At 38.8% G+C, this 23,029-nt stretch overlaps 1 protein-coding gene across 1 annotated transcript in view; it reads left to right on the plus strand.

Moving 5' to 3' along the window:
- The window catches only part of dis3 (DIS3 exosome endoribonuclease and 3'-5' exoribonuclease), a 42,808-nt gene that overhangs the window by 2,393 nt on the left and 17,386 nt on the right, over positions 1–23,029 (plus strand). The window contains exons 2-11 of the mRNA XM_059970453.1: positions 3,284–3,441; positions 5,235–5,431; positions 6,766–6,839; positions 8,838–9,005; positions 12,221–12,379; positions 13,927–14,040; positions 14,129–14,266; positions 15,968–16,114; positions 19,852–19,967; position 20,045. Of these exons, the coding sequence (XP_059826436.1) occupies positions 3,284–3,441; positions 5,235–5,431; positions 6,766–6,839; positions 8,838–9,005; positions 12,221–12,379; positions 13,927–14,040; positions 14,129–14,266; positions 15,968–16,114; positions 19,852–19,967; position 20,045 (1,272 nt within the window). The remainder of the gene's footprint in view (positions 1–3,283; positions 3,442–5,234; positions 5,432–6,765; positions 6,840–8,837; positions 9,006–12,220; positions 12,380–13,926; positions 14,041–14,128; positions 14,267–15,967; positions 16,115–19,851; positions 19,968–20,044; positions 20,046–23,029) is intronic.

The raw sequence follows: 23,029 nt of genomic DNA on the forward strand, positions 1-23,029 counted from the left end.
AGGGATGATTTGAGCAAATGAAATGAGTTTGGTGGACCCTCTAGTTGGCTAGTTGGGCCTGTTTCCATGCTGCATTAGTGGATAACTCTATGTCCAAAATAGAGTGAAAACCTTTTAATTTGTGTGCCATCCAGTCAGCTCATGCCATACATAAATACATTGAGGTAGTAAAGACAACAATTCAGATGATTGTGTTTCATCTGTAGAGAGTGCTATGCAGGTAGACAAATGAAATGCAAGACCTATGATGGGAGATCAGGAATTGTCTTTTAAACTGCTGTAATTGTACCCACCAGTATCTCTACATCTATTAGCTTTTTTCTATGTCCCCACCACCCCTGGGGGAAGGTCCCCTTTAAATCTTACCACTCTCCTCTTCAACCTGTGGCCTTTAATTATAGATACCCTGTCAAAATTGGAATTCTCCATTACAGAGAGTTGTAAGGCTGTGTCATTGAATATATGAACAGGGGAATTGGGCTACGGTGATCAGAGAGAAAACGCCATTGAAACCAACAATCTGATTAACCAGGATTATGCAGAAGACCCATGTTATACTGTAAATTGCAAAAAAACCTAAGTAATGCAAAAAGAAAGGAATATCAAGGCCCTGTTCATGAGTTAATATACCATTCTGAAACCTGGTAGTGGATGGGAACTCACAGGAGACTGCAGATGATGGAATTCTAGATCAACACACATAAAACACTAGAGGAACTCAGCAGGTCAAGCAGCATCTTTGGAGGAAAATGAACAGTTGACATTTTGGGCTAAGATCCTTCATTAGGCAAGGAGGGAGAATATGTTTCTCAGAATTGGAATCACTGACATGTTCTGAAATTTGTTGTTCTGTGGCTGTATAAGACATAAAAAAAAACCAAAGAAGAATAGTGAGGACTGTATAGAAATCTAATGGAAGAGGTGAAGGAGCTGTGTGTGTCATCAGACTCCTGTACCTTATTTGGATGGTAATAATGAGAAGAGGGCATGTCCTGAATGGTGAAGGTCTTTAATGATAGATGTCACCTTCTGAGTTTCTCATTCGTGGGGAGGGATTTGCTGGTGGTGGAGCTGGCTGTATTTATGTTTCCAGTTTCTTTTGATCCTTTGCATTGGAGCCTCCATTACAGATGTTAATGTAACCAGTCAAAATGCTCTCTATGGTACATTTGTAGAAATTTGACCTACCAAATCTCCTCAGACTCCTAATAAAGTATAGTCACTGGTGTGCCTTCTTTGTTGATTGCATCAATATTTTGGGCCTTGGATAGAGGAGTGAATGATTTATCTGGAAGTGATTGAACAATAAAAAAAAAGTCAAAACTTCAGTTGATAGATATCTGAAATCAGAATTGAAAATGTTGTAGAATAAGTGGTTGAACACTGGAATGAAAACAAAATGCTAGAAACTCCCAGTGCAGGCAGCATCTGTGGAAAGTGAAAGTGTAATCTGAACATTTGGCTGGATACAATTATAATCATGAATAAGTCTGTAGATGCTAGATATCCAAAGCAACACACACAAAATGCTGGCAGAACTCAGCAGGCCAGGCAGCATCAAGGGAAAAGAATAAATAATTAGCGTTTTTGGCCAAGATCTTGGGCACTGAACTCTTTTTTTTCCACAGGTGCTACTAATCGGCTTTTCAGATTTGCAGTATTTTCTAGTTTCCTGTTTCTTCCATTTGAAGTGGAATACTTTGTCAGAATGATCTTCTGGAAATGTGTAGAAGAGAGACAAAGTTTAAAAGTTCAAAGTACATTTATTATCGAAGTATGCATAGATTATACAATCTTGAGATTCATCTGCTTACAGGCAGCCACAAAACAAGAAACCGGAAGAATCCAATTTAAAGAAAAGACCAACACCCAATGAGCAGAGACTAAAACAAAATGAATCATACAAACATTAAAGGAACCATCAGCATTCCGAATAAAATTGAGGACATAAATTGTAGTATATATATCAATAGAAGAGATTGGCTTGTCAGTTTTTCAAAGTAATTTCTTTAAGTTGTCTCCCGCTATGAACTCAGCCTACAATCATTGTCCTTGCTAAACTAGTTCAGTTCTCCGTATACATTTTGTACATAAATTTTGTAAGCTTTTTTGTGTAACATATTTTGTGGTAGTGATTTGTGAAATTCATGGAGATAAATTTCTCTATCTGGATAGCAGTTACGCAGGCCATACATTGCATCTGACTTCATTTTGTTCATATGAATATATATGTTCTCAGTATGAACATGCTGGTGTATAAACACGAGGAAATCTGCAGATGCTGGAAATTCAAGCAACACACACAAAGTGCTGGTGGAACACAGCAGGCAGGCGACATCTATAGGGAGAAGCACTGTCGACATTTCGGGCCGAGACCCTTTGTCAGGACTAACTGAAAGGAAAAATAGTAAGGGATTTGAAAGTAATAGGGGGAGGGGAAAATGCGAAATTATAGGAGAAGACTGGAGGGGGTGGGGTGAAGCTGAGAGCCGGAAAGGTGATTGGCAAAAGGGATACAGAGCTGGAAAAAGGAAAGGATCATGGGACATGAGGCCAATGGAGAACGAAAGGGGGAGGGAAGCACCAGAGGGAGATGGAAAACAGGCAGAGTGATGGGCAGAAAGAGAAGGGAAAAAAACTAAATATGTCAGGAATGGGGTAAGAAGGGGAGTAGGGGCATTAATGGAAGTTAGAGAAATCAATGTTCATGCCATCAGGTTGGAGGCTACCCAGCCGGTATATAAGGTGTTGTTCCTCCAATCTGAGTGTGGCTTCATCTTGAGATGTTTTGTCTCCCCTCCTTTTTTTCCCTCTCTTTCTGCCCATCACTCTGCCTGTTCTCCATCTCCCTCTGGTGCTCCCCTCCCCCTTTCTTTCTCCCTGGGCCTCCTGTCCCATGATCCTTTCCCTTCTCCAGCTCTGTATCCCTTTTGCCAATCAACTTTCTGGCTCTGATTCACCCTACCCCTCCGGTCTTCTCCTATCATTTCGCATTTTCCCCTCCCCCTACTACTTTCAAATCCCTTACTACTTTTCCTTTCAGTTAGTCCTGACAAAGGGTCTCAGCTTGAAACGTCGACAGTGCTTCTCCTTATAGATGCTGCCTGGCCTGCTGTGTTCCACCAACATTTTGAGTATATAAACACATATATTTTCAGTGGCTCCAAAATAGTTCTTTCGGAGCTGTATTTGTTTCGGAGCTGTATTTGTGTATTTGGGATGGTTATGGCTACATTTAATACAGAACTGTTTGGTTATTATTTTTATTTTAATTTGCTTTTAGATTGATATCCTTGAAGATCCTGCAATCCAGAATGTGATAATCTTGCAGACTGTGTTGCAAGAGGTCAGACATCGAAGTGCTCCAGTGTACAAAAGAATTAAGGATGTGATTAACAACCCTGAAAAACATTTTTATACTTTTACAAATGAACATCACAAGTAAGAAATATTAATTATCAATAATGTATAGATATAAATAGCCGACTATATTGCAAATATGGCATTTTCATGTCTGTAATAAATAAAATTTCATGAAGCAATGTTAAAAGTAGCCACCTAATTTCCTGTACAAAATGGTTCATTGGGAACGTACACTGCTTTTATTTCCATTTGATCCTTGTAATTCTCAAAAGATGACAATCCAACTACCTTTAGATGCGGTCATATTATATTGTTATTTTTGTTATATAGGAGGAAGCCATTCAGCCCATTGAGTCTATACCAGCTCTCAGAGCAGTGTAATCCTCCCATTGCTTTCTCTGTAACCCAGTTCTTTTACTATATCAGAGCTATATCAAATGAAACTCACACTATGATAGGGCAAATATGCTAACTCTATGCACACAGCACTGGAGGTCAAGATTGAACCTTAGCTGCTGGATCAGTGAGAGCAACACTGTCTGTTCCACGAATATACTGCCTATGGAAGTCACTGCGTGGACTTTTGCTGATGGCTCATGTTGGAATTGAAGAATACTGCTTAATCCTTCCCTCTTTCCTTCCTTCATTCTTCTCTGCATCTTCCTTTCCCTCTACCTCTATCTGTAATTCATTGAAACACTACTTCTGTTGAAGCAACATACTGGAGGAACTCAATGGATCAGGCAGTGTCTATAGAAGACGTTTTGGGTTTTCAGCTCTTGCTTCAGTGCTTGTGTGTTGGTCCAGATTTCAAGAATCTGCAGTCACACTTGTCTCAATATTTCTGTTGATAGGTGTATTAATTGTGCAAACCATTCATGAGAGCAACATGTTTTCAGAAGAGAAATTCTCAAATATGCTCTCTTAATCTAATCTGACTTGCTTCATAATAATTACTTCAGAGCAATGTTTGCTATTGGATTATTTTGGGCATCAGTGTGTGTTAATATAATATCAGTGTTGCAGACTGAATAAAGTTACCCCACTAAACAACAAGCATTGTTGAATCATAATGTTAAATTTCAGAAGAGAAAACATCCTGAAGTGATGTCATCACATTCCAAAGTCCATACACACAGTGACCGCTTGATAGGTAGAGGAAGTATATTTGTGGTTTTCTGCTCCTTCAACCCATCCACTTTAAAGTTCATCTGTTTAGACATGGCCTTCTGCAAACCACAGTTGTAAATCATGATTATTTGAGTTACTGTTGCCTTCCTGTCAGCCTGAATCATCTGGTTGTTCTTCAACATCTCATTAACTTTTGCCCTCAATACTGCTGCTCACTTGATGTTTTTTGTTTCTTGCACCATTCTTCGTAAACTAGAGAATATTGTGCATGAAAATCCCAGGAGATTAGCAGTTTCTGAGATACTCAGACCACCCTGTGTAGCACCAATAATCATTCCATGGTCAAAATCATTTAGATCACATTTCTTCCCCATTCTGATGGTTTGGTCTGAACAACAGCTGAACCTGTTGACCATGTCTACTTTTATGCATAATGTTGCTGCCACTTGATTGGCTGATTAGATATTTGAATTAACAAAAAGATGTACCTAATAAAATGGCCATTGAGTGTGTGGTTACATGAAATTTGATCTGAGTTACTAACAATTGGCATGATGGCGCTTCTGTTCTAGTTATATAGTTTTTTTGTACTGCATTAAGTAAAAAAATTCCCACTGCTATTTCTGATAAGTGCTGTTTCAACAAGCATATAGGGAGTAGATGTAGGTATATCTATCTGCTAATGAAAATTGAAAATGAATCTGTTTTAAATCTCTAACATGTGTCCTGTTCCTTTATAGAGATACCTACATAGAACAAGAACAAGGTGAAGGTGCAAATGACAGAAATGATCGAGCAATACGAGTAGCAGTGAAGTGGTATAATGGGCATTTTAAAAAGTCACAGAACAGCAATGTGCATGTACAGGTCATCTTGATGACAAATGATAAAAAGAACAAGGAGCGTGCTGTTGAAGATGGCTTGGTTGCATTCACTTGTAAGTATGGCTTCTGAATTTTTACTTATTGAGGTATAACATGGAATAGATCTTTCCGGCCCTTCAGAATCTTCGATGTAATCCTGCCTAATCACAAGACAATTTACAATGATCAGTAACCAACCAGTAAATGTTTGGACTGCGCCAGGAAACTGGTGCAACCCGAGGAAGCTCATGCAGTCCTGATGAGAATTTACAAACTCCTTACAGACAGTGACGGGAATTGAACCTAGGTCGCCTGTACTGTAAAGCATTGTGCTAACCACTATGCAACCATGCTGCCCCAGTTAGAGGCTGAATGTCTGGAGAAAATCTGTAGGCTAACCCCACTGACGAATTAATAGAAATCCGTATAAGTGCTGCTTGTAAAATGTGATATGTACTTTCAGAAAGGACAACACAGTGAGCAGTTTTGTCACTGATGTGAAATAGACCAAGAGTACCAAAAACTTAGACACAGTTCACACACCAAAAATATTTTCTTTGAGAAAAGTTAACATAATAACTACCTCTTTTAATACCCTCTGTTGGTTCAATGTATAAGTCACCCTTAAGTGTATGACCTCTGGAGCTGTGTCATTTATTCCAATTTAAGACATCTGTGCACCTTTCACATAGTACATTAACTTGTATATCTGCAAATGTGCGATATGTATATCCCATGTATGAAGAATGATTTTTAGGTGCATGAAGAATTTTGTTATCACTATCAGGACAAGAGAGTTACAGTTTGTAATTATTTACATAAACAGTGTTAATGATTTTCAAATATGTTACTTCATGGAATAAGGAGCAATTAAAGTCTTTTTTTGATAATACATAGTCACAACCTAAAATGCTTTTGTAGTTCAAGTACTTTATTGAAGCAGTTAAAACTATCTGGGGTCCACAGACCCCTCAGTTAATGCTAAGGCTCCATGGCGTAAGAAGGGTTGGGAACCCTTGCTATAGAACATCCTTAGGTTAGTAATGGAAAATATATTGTAGTATTTCACTTTTTAAAACTGACAGATGGGGTCTCTATCATTCATATTAACGTATGATGAATATGGAATGGATGTGTTAACAGTGAATGCTTTTATCAAGTTATAACAATACAGTTCTTGCCAAGTTTCTTACATTTAAGATTTTAGGATGTAAAAGGGAATCAAGGGATATGAGGTAAATATGGGAAAATTTTATTAAGCTAAAAAAAATAGCTACGATCTTATTGATCGGTGGAGAAGGCACAAGTTGCTCTGGTTTTTGTTTCTAATATCCTTATTCTTTCATGGGATTAGATTATAACTCTGTATGGCTCAGTAATGAACACTTTTTCCCCATTATGCTTTTAGGTGAAGAATATATCAAGAATTTGGCTGGAAATCCAGATCTAATTGATAGGCTGGCTTGTATTTCTGATAATAGTGTAAGTATTTTCAAAAAAAATTGCATTAAGTTACAGGAGAGGGTTTAAATCTTTGGTACTGTCCTGAGGAATCTTATTTGGCTATTAAAAATGTTCCTATCAGTATTACAAGTAGTATGATACTAATATCGCATATTTGACCATAATATATCTTTAGTTCACACTTAGGCTGACAGAAATGGAGGAATGGAATTTATCATTGGCACAATAGTTGTCACTTTGTACGTAAAATATAAGTAAAGGAAAAGAATAAATGAATGTTAAAACAACACAGAAGTTTTGATGTTCACAGAGCCCTCTAGAGTCAGAGAATTGTACAGCATAGAAATTGGCACTTCCACTTGTTACATACCCTGTAATGGGTTAAAAAGAACCAGCAGAAATGGACACACCTGGAGTCTGAGTCTTCCATTATAAACTCTATTTTATTAGTAACTGTGTGAATAAAGTAATATAAAACAAGATAAGATAAACAGGTTAGCAAAATATGCAAATATGTAGGTGAGTAATAAGGTTCCCAAGCTTCTCCGGCTCAGGTGATTAGCTGATACAGTCTTATGATGGTTAAGTAATCAGTTCAGTTCTGGAATTTGATTTGAGTGGAGTTGGGGAGAGAGAGAGTGATAGTTGATTTATCTTCCAATGCTGATGCCGATCCTCCACATCATCCTCCTTGCTTCCGAAACTTATTTAAAGTCACCAACTTGTGATCACAGAAAGGGGACCGTTTCCATGGTAACACTATCAACCCAGGCCAGGGTTAAACATACCGATAGCGCTCCACCGGTCACTCCTTTGTCCACACTGTGAGCAAAAACCCCACCCTTGTCATGGACACACAAAGCTCACCAGTATCCTCCTTGCCTCTGGCGTCGTGTGTGTCTGATTAAAAAGTCGGCTGACCTTGCATATATCTCCAAGTGCTGAACACGAGCTGTCCCATCATGTAACTCCACCTTTCAGTTTCCAAGGCAACTCACAGGCTCTCTCTTCCTGCTGCTGGATTAGCACACAAGCTGTTCGCTCCTTCGCTCTCTCTTAAAGGAACAGTCCACTATAATAAAATCCTTCAGATCTCGTTGCACACTGAACTTGGCAATGCGGACTGTGAGGTCTGTGTATACATTTGCCTACGTTTGGACCATATCCCTCTACATATCCAAGTGTTTTAAACACCGTGATAATATCTGCCTCTATTACTTCTGGCAGATGTTTAACATCCCCACCACCCTCCGTGTGTTGCTCTTCTGCTCCCTGCTCTTCAGATCCCTTTAAATTTATTCTTTCTCACCTCAAACCTACATTGTTTAGGTTTAGACAGGCACAAGGTAAAAGACTCTTCAATGTACTTTACAATTTTATTTACTTTAACAAGGTTGCCCCTAAGCCACCTAGATTCCAGCAAGAATAAACCCAACTTGTCCAATTTCACCTTGTAAGTAAATCCTACATTCTAAGAAAAATTCCAGTGAATCTTGTTGTACTCTTTTATTACTTTTATCTCTTTCCTGTATTGTGACCTGATCTGAACATAATAGTCCCGAGTGCAGACTGACCCATGTTACAGCTGCAGTATGACATCCCAGTGATAAAGCAAAGACAAAATGATGATTGATGTTAGCCATTTTAATAAGTTGTTGCCTTTGAATGTGCTTTGAAGCGCATGCCACCCATCTTTTACAGTTTAGGAAGATGTTGCTTGGGCATTTTCCTGAACTACTGAAATTCTTGTTACATTGCTGCATGATCCTGTTGTTGGACAAATTTAGTCTGCTAACTAATGGTGATAGATGCCAAATCAGTATGTGGGGATATGCAACAAATAGGAACGTTTCTGTAAATTTATCATCATCGCTTGCCATTGAATGGTGTTTCTTTTGGAGCACAGAATAAAATCATGTGAACTAATGTAAAGTACAATATTAGGAATTCAAAGTCATTTCCTCATTTATATAGTGTGTGTAATGTAATCACAATCAAACTTTTGTTTCATTGTAGAAAGAAATAGAGAGTGGTAAGCTGCTTTTTGCAGAACATTTACCTCTGTCCAAAATACAACAAGGTTTGAAGTCTAATTCTTACCTTCAAGGGACCTTTCGAGCCAACAGGGACAACTATCTGGAAGCTACAGTCTGGGTCCATGGTGAAGAAGGAAAAAGCAAAGAGGTGAATGTTTCTTTGGATCCCTTCATTCTAATTCTTAATTTTAAGGGAAATGAATTGTTACTTTTGGTTTCTGAGGGATTTTGGTGGAAGTCTGGGTTAAAACTTTAATCCTTTTGAATTTAGTTCAGTGAAAATATATTGCCTTTGGCTGCAAGGATTGAACATCAGTGGGTTTTGACAGTCTTAAGCTCACTTCTAAATGATCAATCCCATGGTATAAAGTATTTTTCCTGTTTTTTCACATTACTGAAAAAATTTGGATTGGAGCAACAAGATGCATGGAGGTAAGTGGCTTTATATGAGGAAACATACATAACAGCCTTTTCCATTGGATATTCTTGGAAGTTTTACTGTTTTTTTAAAAACTTTTTCTGTTGTAGAGAGTTCCAATTCATTTTAACCAAATTATTTCTTCACATATCATTTACTGGTGCCGGGATTCTGTATCTTGCCATTGGTTTGTGCCCATTTTATTTGGCTGATTTGATAAGTTGTATTTTTTGTGTTCTGTCAGGAGTCCATTTCCTTAGTTACAATTTCTTTCCTTACTGAGGTATGGTCTCTACAGAAACCTTCAATCAGATGTTGGTTTTGAACTTGCGTATATTTTTGGTTATTGTTGCATTTTTGTACAGATTGTATGCCACTCTTTATTTGTTCATTACGGGCATATCCAAGATAGAATACAGTGTTGTAGAATGAAACATCTATATTTTCAGATTCCTAAGAGCATTTCATCATTCTGTGACATTCCTTCTTTTCCTTACAATATCAGGTGTATTTTGCCAAATAATTAAGATGCCTGGTCACAAAGTATATGGTGAAACTTAGATATTCTGACCTGGTAATCAAGTTCACTGGTATTGAAGCCTGATGTTTTTGAGCCAAAATTCTTTGGAAATCAAGAATGAGACATAAAACTTGTTGCTCACAGTCTTTTATTAAGTGTTACAAGAATAAAGAACGAGAGAAGGAAGATAAACCAGGAGGGTGGGAGGGAGAGGGAGAAAGGGGTGAAAAGACCTTAGTGGCAGGGAAAAGAAGAGAAGAGACTAAAAGACAGAGACTGATCCAGTGTGATCTGGTCTTATTACCAGACTGCTGCTTCCATTCAATTTCCATAGATAACAGTTAACCAGTGAGATGGTCCCTATCAAGTAATGTAATACCCACCTCTGGAACTAAGAAATGCAACCACTGCAAAACATTCTGATCAATTATGTATAAATAGATAATTATAGAAAAATACAAACGAGGTTAAGAAAGTTTAAAAAATAACATTATACAGTCCAATCTATTACAAGTCAGATTTCTTACAATATTTGTTGTTATCCTTCAATCAGTGTGCATTAGTTCTGACAGTGCATGCATATATGTATTCAGATTAGTTTTATTTGCCTTTATAGTTAACTGGTTTAATAATAACTAACCAAAATATTATTTGAAAAAAAACCATTTTGAGTTCAGTTTTTTCCAATATTTGTTGCTGTCTTATGGGAAAGACCATTGGGGGACAAAATCAAATAGAAATTATATTTTAGAATTCAGTTCTATCAATTCACCACCTAGTACCAAGCCAATAGTAATTTTAATGGCTATATTCACTTCAAATGTCTCCTAATCTATAAATTTATGCTGTCAGTACTTAATAGAAACAAATACAAGGAATAGTAATGAACAGAACTTTTGCAAGGCAAGACAAAGTTTCCTTAATGTGGATTATCTACATGTTCTTTGTCTTATGCTTGTCATTTTGATTGGCAGAGTACCTGTTTTATTCCTTTCTGATCATCAGGTTTTACTGTGATGGCATTTGACACTGATCTTTCTCCGTGGATTGTCATGTTCCCCTTTTTTCAAATGGGAAATTCTTGGATAGACCTACCATAATGGTTCTTTACCAACTGAAAAATTAACCTGTGTCACATAAATAGATTTGCCAAATGAGATCGAAACATAATCATTTGCCACTCCTCACCAATATACAAACATCATAGTATTCCGTGAGGATGCAAGTTAATGATTAATTTGTTGATAATTCTGAGAGCTAGTTTTCTTCGACAGTGTCAGAAGACATTTCAGACTGTTGCTTCAGTTGCACTTCCACCAACAGAAAACACAAGTTCATCTGATGACATTTGCTACCAACTAACTGGGGTCTTGTGGCCTATTATGATGGTCTTTTCTGTTCTATGCTTTATTCCTTCCTCTACAGTCTCCCCATATGACAGTCTAATTATTTCAAGAAGCTGAGAAAAAGTATCACAAAAGCAAATAGTGAACAGCTAAAGTGAAAACAAAATGGAGAATCAAGTATGTTTTTAGTAATAGTCACACAAGAATGAAAGTGGAGTAGTTGTTAGAAATAAGTAAAGGAAGGTGGCATGAATAAGGGTGCCTAAGCTCATTTTCACAAAGAAGGTGATATATAAAGCTCACATTGTTTAAAATGCAAGTGAAAAAGTCTTAGGTTAGAGCAGAATCAGTGCACTATAACTGGGTCTCATCAAGTCCAAGCAGACAGACTCTTTAACTGAGTCCTGAGCTTTAGTGCTGTCATTTATAAAGAGTTGGTCTGTCCTGAGTCCAGAACTTGAAAATGAGAAGTGGGAACTAAGCACCGGATAACCTGCTTAGATAATTTTTATAGCCACAAGAAATTCTGCAGATGCTGGACACCTGGAGTACCACACACAAAATGTCAGAGGACCACAGCAGGTTAGGCAGCAACTATGGAAAGGAAGGAAGAGCCCCAAAATCTTTTCCATTGATGCTGCCTGACTTGCTGAGTTTCTCTAGCATTTTGTGTGTGTTACTCTAGATTTTTTTTTAATTATCCACATGGATGGTTTGATGCTCAGGCCTGATTACTGCTGAGAAAATAAAAGTCTGATGGGGTGAAAGACAGATCTATTGTTTTAAAAGAAAATGCCTTGTTGAGTGATGGTGAAAAAATCCCCTTTATAGCTCTACTTGGAGCAAACAAAGTATTTAATATCAATTTCTTGTGGGTTCAAAATTATAAATGGATGTCAAAGATTATTTTTTCCTAGTTTAGCAAGTAATGTTTAATAGCTTCTCTAGGCTGTCTTTAACTGAATATTAACAAAGTAATAAAATCTAATGTGTAGCATACAGTATTAATTGATCAAACACAAAAAAGTAACTGAGAAACATGGTGGGGCAAAATAATATTAAATTTTGTTTTATTTCAGATTTTTATTCAGGGGTTGAAGAATCTTAATCGTGCTATCCATGAAGATGTAGTAGCTGTAGAATTGTTACCCCAAGAGATGTGGATTGCACCATCAGCAGTTGTACTTCAGGATGAAGGACAAGTTGAAGAGGGTGGAGAAGATCAGCAAGAACATCTTGTAAGGTCTAATGTTGTACTCTTGTACTGCTTAGTTTCTGAGGCTTATAAAGTAGGCATTACGATAATACGAGTCTAATTCAGCCAAATTTGCTTATAACTGGAAGTAAAAGATACAAATAATGGTAATTTTTAAAAATGTAAACAGGTAATTTTCTTGAGGTAGAGAGTGGGGGTAAAGGGGCTTGGCCGATGGTTGTGGTGAGCAGTGAAATTGAGTATGTATTATTCAACCCTACAAATGAATACAGCCAAATGAAACAGTGTTCCTCCAGGACCAAGGTGTAAAACACAGTATCATAGCACAAGGCACAAATAGCACATATAATTACAATAGCAGTAAAACATGCAGTCACAAATATAGTAATAAGTCCCTGAATATCATGGCCTATAAATTGATGGTGCAAGGGATGTTGTTCTGGAGCAAGAACAAGCCCACAGTAGTCCTCATCAGTCCTCATCTCACGGTAGTGCAGGAGCAGATGAACTCCAGTTTGTCTACCACTGAGCGAACTCTGGAGAGCAGCACTGACCGGTCCCCAACTCAGCATGGATGCCTGCTGCACCTCACCACCTCCAGAGTCTCACCCCCCTGGGCACTGCAGTAGATGACCCCATGGCATGATCACCTTGGCACACAGCTCCACTGCTGTTGCTCTTGCCAATGAACTAGTGAACTGGATTTGCATCATTCTGTATTATCAGTGTCCAACAGGGTTTTGTGACCCCAAGAAAAATATCCAAGTCAATCATATACACTGTTTGTTGGACTGCACTCCACTCTGACACCTTCCTCCTAGGGCTGCTGGAGTAGACAGTGATACACTTTGCAACAAATCCAGCTCACCTGCTATCGAGCAGCATGCTGGTGGGGTAGGCCTACAGTACTTAATGTTCCTGATATCCAGCAGTGTCTTGCGATAGTGAAAAAAGATGTAAAGGATGAAGAACTGTGCCTTTGGATGCAGAGTGGCTGCTGCGACCAAGCACACCACCATCGTACCTGGAGACACAGGCTATATTACACCAAGCTGTTGGAAAGGAACTCTATCATTAGACTGCTAATAACGTATAATGTTTATAAATATCCCTGCATTCAGAAACATTTAAGAACAATTAAGAGTTGATTATTAAATCTGTGAAAACAATAAAATAGAAACTGAAAGGCTTAAAGTCATTTTATAACACCTCTAATCAGTAAAGATCATTAAAAACAATTCAACTGTTTTAAGTATAATTATTTCAGAATTTTAGATCAGGTGGCTGTTGCTGTTAAATGCATTCTAATTGTCATTTGATTTGCCCAATTAGTAAGTTTCTACCACTTGGAATTCTGCACCGTTATGTTATTTATCTTTTGACTTATTACCCATAAGGTAGAAATGGCATGTTTTTGGAAACTTATTCAGTGTATTCATTTGCCTGCAAAATATTTTTGCATGAAAATAGCTTGAATGAGAAAATTTCATTCATCTTTTGTTCTGATACAGAGCACTATTACAAAAATTGATAATGTACCATTTAAAAAATTTTCATTCCCTCTTTAAGCTGAAGAAAGTTACAACTAAGAATGTTTCAAAGCCAACGGGTAAAGTTGTGGGAATAATTAAAAGGAACTGGAGACCATACTGTGGCATGATTTCAAAATCAGAAATTAAAGAGGTGAGCTTAATATGGTTAATATTATTAAGTGATAATCATAAATAGAAGTATGAATGTCTATTATCCATATTCTTATCTATATTTCAAGTCAACAAGACATTTGTTCACACCGGCAGACCGCAGGATTCCTAGGATTCGAATAGAAACACGACAGGCTGCTACACTTGAGAAGCACAGAATAATTGTTGTAATTGATGGTTGGCCAAGAAATTCTCGCTATCCCAATGTAAGTTATCAGTTATGGCCTGCTTTTTATTTCACCTAAACAAAGATTATAGTCATAGGCAAATAATATATTAAGGAGAATATCTGCAGATGCTGGAAATTCAAGCCACATACACAAAATGCTGGAGGAACTCAGCAAGTAAGGCAACATCTATAGAAAAGAGTATAGTTGACTTTTCATGCCTAGACCCTTTAGCAGGACTAGAGAAAATAAGATGAGGAGTAGCTTCATTTTTTTCTCCAGTCCTGCTGAAGGGTGTTGGTCAGAAACATTGACTGTACTCTTTCCCATAGACACTGCCTGTCCTGAGTTCCTGCAGCATCTTTTGTGTGTTGTTAAGGATCAAGCTTGACCAGCGCAGTGTGTATAGACAATTGGATAAAACTCAAGCAGTGGGTGCCATCCTTATTATTTAGAAAGTTATAATGATTCAGAGTGTACAAAGTTATAACTAAAAATAGTGATTTGTATTTTGTATTCATAACAGCCATACCAGACAAGCAACAACTGTTATGAATATGAATCAAAATACTAAAATCCTTGTTAATTAAAGGACGAACAGTCATAAGATAATTGGTACTGTATTATATGGTCTTACTTGTTATTTGTCAAAATGGAAGACATGTAATTTTTCATATTGCATACTGTAACATCTTCACATGACCATCTGCCTTGTCCCTATACATTCACTTCACCAGTCTAAACCCCAAGGCCTTTTTGCATCTTCCTCATAGCTCATAACCTCTTGGTTTTGTATCATGAGCAAATCTGAATGTATTATTTTGATCCCCTCATCCACATCATTGCTGAAGATTTTGAACAGCTTGCATTCCAGGACCATTACCTACATGACTTCACTGGTCTTAGTCTCTAACCTGAAGTTAACTCTTATTCTTCCATTCTGTTTTCTGTTTGTTAAATAGTCATCCTCCTTTTACATCATATTCATCCATAGTCTTCACTGGGACTCTGATATATTACAGAAATCCCCAGTATAAGGATAAAATTGTATATCTGACTTAAAAGAAGTTTGTAATTATTTCTTCAGCGTGTGTTTCCTGCAGGCATTCCCATTTTGTCCCATACTGGCCACTGCAAATTGCCCCAGTCTATGACTGAGTGGTTGAATCTGTGAGGAGTATATATTATGGGGAGAATTAGTGGGGAATGAAATTGTGCTGTATGCTAGCATACACTCCATGGACAAAAATGGCCTCTTCCTATGTCACCAAGAATCATGGTAATATTGGTAAAAGCAGGTGTTCAGAAGTTGTAATTTGAAATGGGCATCTGATGTATGTATGAATTTCTTATCTGCACAGTTGTTTAGTTAACTGACAGCATTAACAAATGTAGCTGTGCCAACCCACTTGATCTGAATTTTGGTTCCTGTCTACATTGGTCAAATTTTCCATCTAAAATTGAAAATTCAACCATAGTCTATATGTATTGGATCAGTAATTCCCAGCAGTAAGAATATCTGGTTAGGCTTTTGCAGTAGATTTATATGGCTCTACAGTTCTCAATGCTGACATTTACTGTCCAGTTGCATGCTTGCACCATTGCTGCCTCGGGCAGGTACTAGAATATGCTTGTTCTATTAGAATCATTGCCCTCCGAGACTCTGAGGTCAGGAGAGAGGAAAGAAAATGGGCAATACAGTGTAATCTAAAAAGGACACTTTGTGATGGATTTTTACAGGGCCACTTTGTCAAAACTCTAGGAAATGCTGGTGATAAAGAAACAGAAACTGAAGTTCTTCTCTTGGAGCATGATGTCCCACATCAGCCTTTCTCACAGGCTGTTCTTAGCTTTCTGCCTAAGATGCCTTGGGGAATCACAGAACAGGTAAAATATCAGATGTTACATGATTTCTCATTTCTAAAATTGTTGCAGAATAATTTTCATGATCTTGAAAGCAAAGAGAAAAACTCAAGTTATTTTGCCAATTTGATGCAAGTGTAGATAGAGGTGTGTCATTTTTGGTCAGTTGAGTAAAGCTCAATTGTGGATGTTGGGCTAAAATGGGCCAAGGTAGCTGCAACCAAGGTTTTAAAAAAAGGAACTATCCATCTGTTTTTAAAAAAATTTGAATTTTAATGAATGCATTTTGTGGTTGGATGTCATAAACTCAACAGAATGGACTAGAATACAATTATACAAATAGAATGGAAAATGTAAAAAATATCTAACTAATTTTTAAGTAGTTCTGTATGATACATAAAATGTATTTAACAGAAAAAGATACATCACAGCTTCTAGGAAACAAAATTGTCTGAAGGACAAGAAAGTGCCTTCTGATGAACTCCATCTGTGCTTATGGAAAGTATCTTGTGTATTATAACAGCTTAATCCTGTCATTCTATATATTCTGCTGAGACACAAAAACATAAAACAGATATGCAGATGCTGGAAATTCAAGCAACACACACAAAATGCTGGTGGAACACAGCAGGCCAGGCAGCATCTATAAGGAGAAGCATTGTTGACGTTTCGGGCCGAGACCCTTCGGCAGGACCAACTAACAGAAAAGATAGTAAGAGATTTGAAAGTAGCGGGGGAGGGGGAAATGTGAAATGATAGGAGAAGAATGGAGGGAGTGGGGTGAAGCTGAGAGCCAGACAGGTGATTGGCAAAAGGGATACAGAACCGGAAAAAGGAAAAGATCATTGGACGGGAGGCCTAGGGAGAAAGAAAGGGGGAAGGGAGCACCAGAGGGAGATGGAGAACAGGCAGAGTGATGGGCAGAAAGAGAGAAAAAAAATATATCAGGGATGGGGTAAGAAAGGGAGGGGGGGGGCATTAACAGAAGTTAGAGAAGTCAATGTTCATGCCATCAGGTTGGAGGCTACCCAGCCTGTATATAAGATGTTCCTCCAACCTGAGTGTGGCTTCATCTTGACAGTAGAGGAGGCCGTGGATAGACATATCAGAATGGGAATGGGACGTGGAATTGAAATGTGTGGCCACTGGGAGATCCTGCTTTCTCTGGCGGACAGAGCGTAGGTGTTCAGCGAAACAGTCTCCCAGTCTGCGTCGGGTCTCACCAATATATAAAAGGCTACACCACAAGCATTGGACGCAGGATACCATACCAGCCGACTCCCAGGTGAAGTGTCACCTCACCTGGAAGGACTGTCTGGGGCCCTGAATGGTGGTGAGGGAGGAAGTGTAAGGGCAGGTGTAGCACTTGTTCCGCTTACAAGGATAAGTGCCAAGAGGGAGATCAGTGTGAAGGGATGGGGGGGGGGGTGGGCAAATGGACAAGGTAGTCGCGTAGGGAGCGAATCCTGTGGAAAGCAGAAAGGGGGGAGGGAAAGATGTGCTTGGTAGTGGGATCCCGTTGGTGGTGGTGTAAGTTACGGAGAATTATACGTTGGACCCGGAGGCTGGTGGGGTGGCGGGTGGATGGGGTGAGGGCAGATGTGCGGGAAATGGGAGAGATGCGTTTGTGGGCAGAGTTGATGGTGGAAGAAGGGAAGCCCCTTTGTTTCGAAAAGGAAGACATCTCCTTCGTCCTGGAATGAAAAGCCTCATGCTGAGAGCAGATGTGGCAGAGACGGAGGAATTGTGAGAAAGGGATAGCATTTTTGCAAGAGCCAGGGTGGGAAGAGGAATAGTCCGGGTAGCTGTGAGAGTCTGTAGGCTTATAGTAGATATCAGTAGATAAGCCGTCTCCAGAGATGGAGACAGAAAGATCAAGAAAGGGGAGGGAGGTGTCAGAAATGGACCAGGTAAATTTGAGGGCAGGATGAAAGTTGGAGGCAAAGTTAATGAAGTCAACAAGCTCAGCATGCGTGCTGGAGGCAGCGCCAATGCAGGAGTCGATGTAGTGAAGGAAAAGAGGGGGATGGATACCCATATAGGCTTGGAACATGGACTGTCCACAAAGCCAACAAAAAGGCAGACATAACTGGGACCCATGCAGGTGCCCATGGCAACCTACACCTTTAGGTTAGAGGAAATGGGAGGAGCTGAAGGAGAAATTATTGAGAGTAAGAACTAATTCCGCTAGACGGAGGAGAGTGGTGGTAGAAGGGAATTGGTTAGGTCTGGAATCCAAAAAGAAGCGGAGAGCTTTGAGACCTTTCGGGTGGGGGATGGAGGTATATAGGGACTGGACGTCCATGGTGAAAATAAGGCGGTGGGGGCCAGGGAACTTAAAATCATTGAAAAAATTCAAAGCGTAAGAAGTGTCACGAACATAGGTGGGAAGGGATTGAACAAGGGGGGATAAAACAGTGTCAAGATATGCAGAAATTAGTTCGGTGGTGCAGGAGCAAGCTGAGACTGTGGGTCTACCTGGACAGGCAGGTTTGTGGATCTTGGGTAGGAGGTAGAAACGGGAAGTGCGGGGTGTGGGAACTATGAGGTTGGTGGCAGTGGATGGGAGATCCCCAGAGTTGATAAGGTTGGTGATGGTATAGGAGACAGTGGCCTGGTGCTCCTTATTGGGTAAAACAGATTAGTTAGTAAAACAGATTTTCAGTTGGGACTGAGAAAAATCAAACGGCAGGAGAATAATCTTAGAGTTCCTTTTTGCCTCATCAAAGTAAGCAAAGGAAACTAGTTGATCACTCTGTTTCTGTGAGTGGTGACACCTGCTTAATTCAGCAAAGAGGATACCTTTGCATAAAGACCTTTATTGATTTGGCCTTGTCCATGTGAAATGGCTACCTATGCAGAGGTGTATGCTCTTTAAGAAAATAACCACTTTCTGATGTCTAACCTTGATCTGGCTTTGTACAAAATTAAGTTGGTTCAGTTGTTATGCGGAAGTTGTGTTGCCTAATGGTCTGCATCATGATTTTTCGTCGTGCATAGCCATATCTGCATATTGCGTCAAGAAATGTAAACAGAAAAAAAAATCTGTTTATTTATTTATTTACCTTTGTTTTCCCCATGTAAATTCTATAAGGACAGATTTTATTCCATATTTCAAATTTTTGGGGCTTGCTTTGCGAATTTCTGTAACTGGAATGGCTGTACTGTGGTGTTTACTTGGTGACCTATATACAATATGAACCTTTCAACAGAACAAAGTCCGCCTTCTCTTGTATTATGCATTTTAGTTCTCTATTTACTCTAGCTGTTGATTAACAGCATATAGTTGAGACTTAAACTTTTTGTGTTCTTTTGAAGTTTTAATTCAGTTTTGGGAGCTGTTTTCTTCATTTTTTTAAAATTAGTGTTTGACAAAAGTACTTAATTTTGGTTACTTAAAAACTTAAGTTGGGTCTAATATCAGTGTGTCCCCAATCCTACATTTGAACTTGGTTCAGACCTTTTGAAGAGGGGAAAAGATACCAGAGCAGGTGCTTCACTCCAACTTGCCAGTTTGCTGCTGTGGGAAATAATGTTACTTTGATGTAGACCTAACAACTTCTTGATCTATTTAACTTTGACTAATTTAGTTAAACACATGAACCTGGAACATTTAACTTAATGTGTTTACACTTTGAAGTACTTTTTCAAAATCAAAGTGAAAATTTTGTTATAATCCAAAGTTTGATTTCTTTTTTTGTTGCTGCTTACAATAGTTAATTAATGGAATCCATGCACTGACTTGCTGTCCTAAATTGCAGGACCTGAAAGAGCGGAAGGACCTAAGGCAACTCCATATCTGCAGTGTGGATCCTCCTGGATGTACAGATATCGATGATGCTCTGCATTGTAGAGAATTGGAGAATGGAAATCTGGAGTTAAGTTCAGCTTTGTGATACTTATTTGCACCTGGTTACATGCTTGATTAGAAGTATCTCATTTGATGATAGGTAGAGTGGGAGAAGTTGTGTAATAATTTACATTCAGTTACTGGAGATACCTATTCTTTCAGTTATTGCCTTGTTTGATTCCAAACTGTGAAGCAAACCTGGAAGTAGATTTTCTAACTCCTCTACCTGCCAAATGTTCTATTAAAAATCATATCAATGTGCATAGTTGCCATTATAAGAGCGTAAGTGGGTTGTTAGTCCTGTCCTCAATAGAGCTACTGTAGAAGTGGTTTACTGTTTCAAGTTCCTTGGCATTCATATTGCCAACAACCTCACCTTGTCACTTCACACTGATGCTACGGTGAAGAAAGTGCATTAGTGCACTTTCAGTGGTGTTTGAGAAGACTTGGCTTGTCCATGAACATTCTTTGGAATTTCTACAGATGTACTAGAGGAAGTATCTCTGGGGTTGCATCTCAGCCTGGTCTGGCAACTCCCCTGTTCATGATTGACCGAACCCACAGGAAATGGTAAACACAGCCCAGACCACTTAGTTGCTTCCTTCTATCCTGTCCATCTTCATAGTGTGTTGCTTCAGGAAAACTAGTGTTTTCAAGGATGCCTGCCATTCTGGCCATTCCCTTTTCTCTCTTTTACCTTTTAAAGAGAGGGTACAGGCTTAAGAGCAGCTTTGCCCCACTGCTATCAGATTCTTCAACCAGCTGCCTGTTTTACAGCTCCTTCCTGGTTTTGCTACTACATTCTTGTGCTCTTAACACTGCCCCTCTCGATTGTTCTGCTGTTGTCACTGCAGTATATTTTTGCACTTTTTCAAGTTGCACTACAATCTTTACACTGTTCTGTTATGTGCTCATGGTGTTTGTTATTACTATGCATACTGTTTATTCTGTGAGCTCTATGCAAACAAATATTTTCTTAGTTCCCTTATGTAAATGACATTAAACTAACCTAATTATCTCAATTAATTTACAAACCCTATTATTATTAAACAGCAACTTCTGAAAACTGGTGTTTTTAATCTCTAAACTGACACTAGGCTACATTTTAGCCTCATTTCTCTTGACTCCACCCCCTTCACATTGTCTCTACAGTTCCCAATTATTTGTCTGACATCTACGACTGGATTAGTAGAAATTTCCTTCAATTAAATATCAGAAAGTCTAAGTCTTTCGTGCTTGCCACAAACTCCATCCTTTTTCTATCATGTTTTACCCTGAAAAGAGCTTTGCAGCACACAGTCATGCTATTGATAGAACCAAGTATTTCCACCTCAGTAACATTGCCCAACTCTGCCCTTGCTTATCTGATTCTGAAGCCCTCATCCAAGTATTCCTCCTGCTACCAGTTACAGTGCTAACACATTCCTCGATGTCTGCCCTTTATAAATTGAATTTGTTCCAATGCTCTGCTGAACCTGCTGAAATTGCACCAATAGACCATGTCCTCTGGTCCCTAATGCTTCTGTTAACCTTGATTATTTTTTGTTAAATAATTTTAATCAGGTGTACTTACTGGCCTTTACGACGTGCACTGAGAATTTAGTTTGAAGATTAGCTTTATTTGTCATATGTACATCAAAACATACAATGAAATGTATCATTTGCGTCAAATCAACAGGACTGTGCTGAACAGCTTGCAAATGTCACCATGCTTCCAGTGCCAACATAGCATGAACTCAGCTCACTAATCCAGACCTCATGTCTTTAGAATGTGGGAGGAAACCAGATCACCCAGAGGTAACCCATACGGTCACAGGGAAAACATAAAAACTCCCTACAGACAGTGCGAGAATTAGAATCAGGTTGAATTTTACTGACATATGTAATGAAATTTGTTAACTTAGTGGCAGCAGTATAATGCAGTACATGATAAATATAGAAAAAATATAGACCAATTACTGTAAGTAAATTTATGTATATTAAATAGTTAAATTAAAAATAGTGCAAAAACAGAAAATAAAGTGAGGTACGTTCGAAGTCATTACACTCACGTTGATTTTTGTTGACACTCCTACACCCTCCTTCCTAAGGTAACAATGAAGGGAAGGCAAATCCTGACTGATGGGGGTCCTTAATAATGGTTGCCGCCTTTCTAAGGCACCACTCCTTGAAGATGGCTTGGATACTATAGAGTCAAGTACCCATCAGGGAGTTGAATAATTTTACAACTTCCTGTAGCTTTTTTCGATCCTTTTCAATCCCCACCCCCATGCTAGACAGTGATGCAGCCTGTCAGAATGCTCTCCACAGTACATCTGTGGAAGTTTTCAAATTTTTTAGGTGATAAAACAAATCTCCTCAAACTCCTAATGAAAAATAGCTGCTGTCTTGCCTTCTTTAAAGCTGCATTGGCCTGTTGGGACCAATTTAGATCCACAAAGATATTGACATCCAGGAACTTAAAATTGCTCACCCTTTCAGCTTTTGATCCCTCTATGAGGAGTGGTTTGTTCCCTTGTCTTACCCTTTCTGAAGTCCACCATCATCTCTGTGGTCTTACTGACATTGAGCACAAAGTTGTTGCTGCGACACCACTCAACTAGCTGGTGTATCTTGCTCTTGTACACTTCCTCATCTCCATCTGAAATTCTGCTAGTGTCGATCGTCTGCGAGGAGTTGATATTACCAGTTCCCACAGGTTGTAGCCTTTTGGTTCGGAAGTCAAGGATCCAGGTGCAGAGGGAGATTCAGAGGCCCAGATTCTGTAGCTTTTCAAACAGGACTGCAGGAATAATGGTGTTAAATGTTGAGTTATAGTCAATGACATAGGTGTTTGTATTGCCCAGGTGATCTAAGACTGCATGAAGAGACATTAAGATTGCAAGTGCCTTGACATACTGTGCAAATAGGCAAATTGCAGTGGGTCCAGGCCCTTGCTGAGGCAGGAGTTGAGTGTAGCCATGACCGACCTTTCAAAGCATTTCATCACCATGATCTTACAGCTGGCACTGTAAAGTTACATCTTTCGTGAATTAATATTTGGCTTTGTTGTCACTATGTTTATTGATTCATTAACTTATTTTAAGAGG

Source organism: Hypanus sabinus, chromosome 5, assembly GCF_030144855.1.
Source record: "Hypanus sabinus isolate sHypSab1 chromosome 5, sHypSab1.hap1, whole genome shotgun sequence".
Lineage (NCBI taxonomy): Eukaryota > Metazoa > Chordata > Chondrichthyes > Myliobatiformes > Dasyatidae > Hypanus > Hypanus sabinus.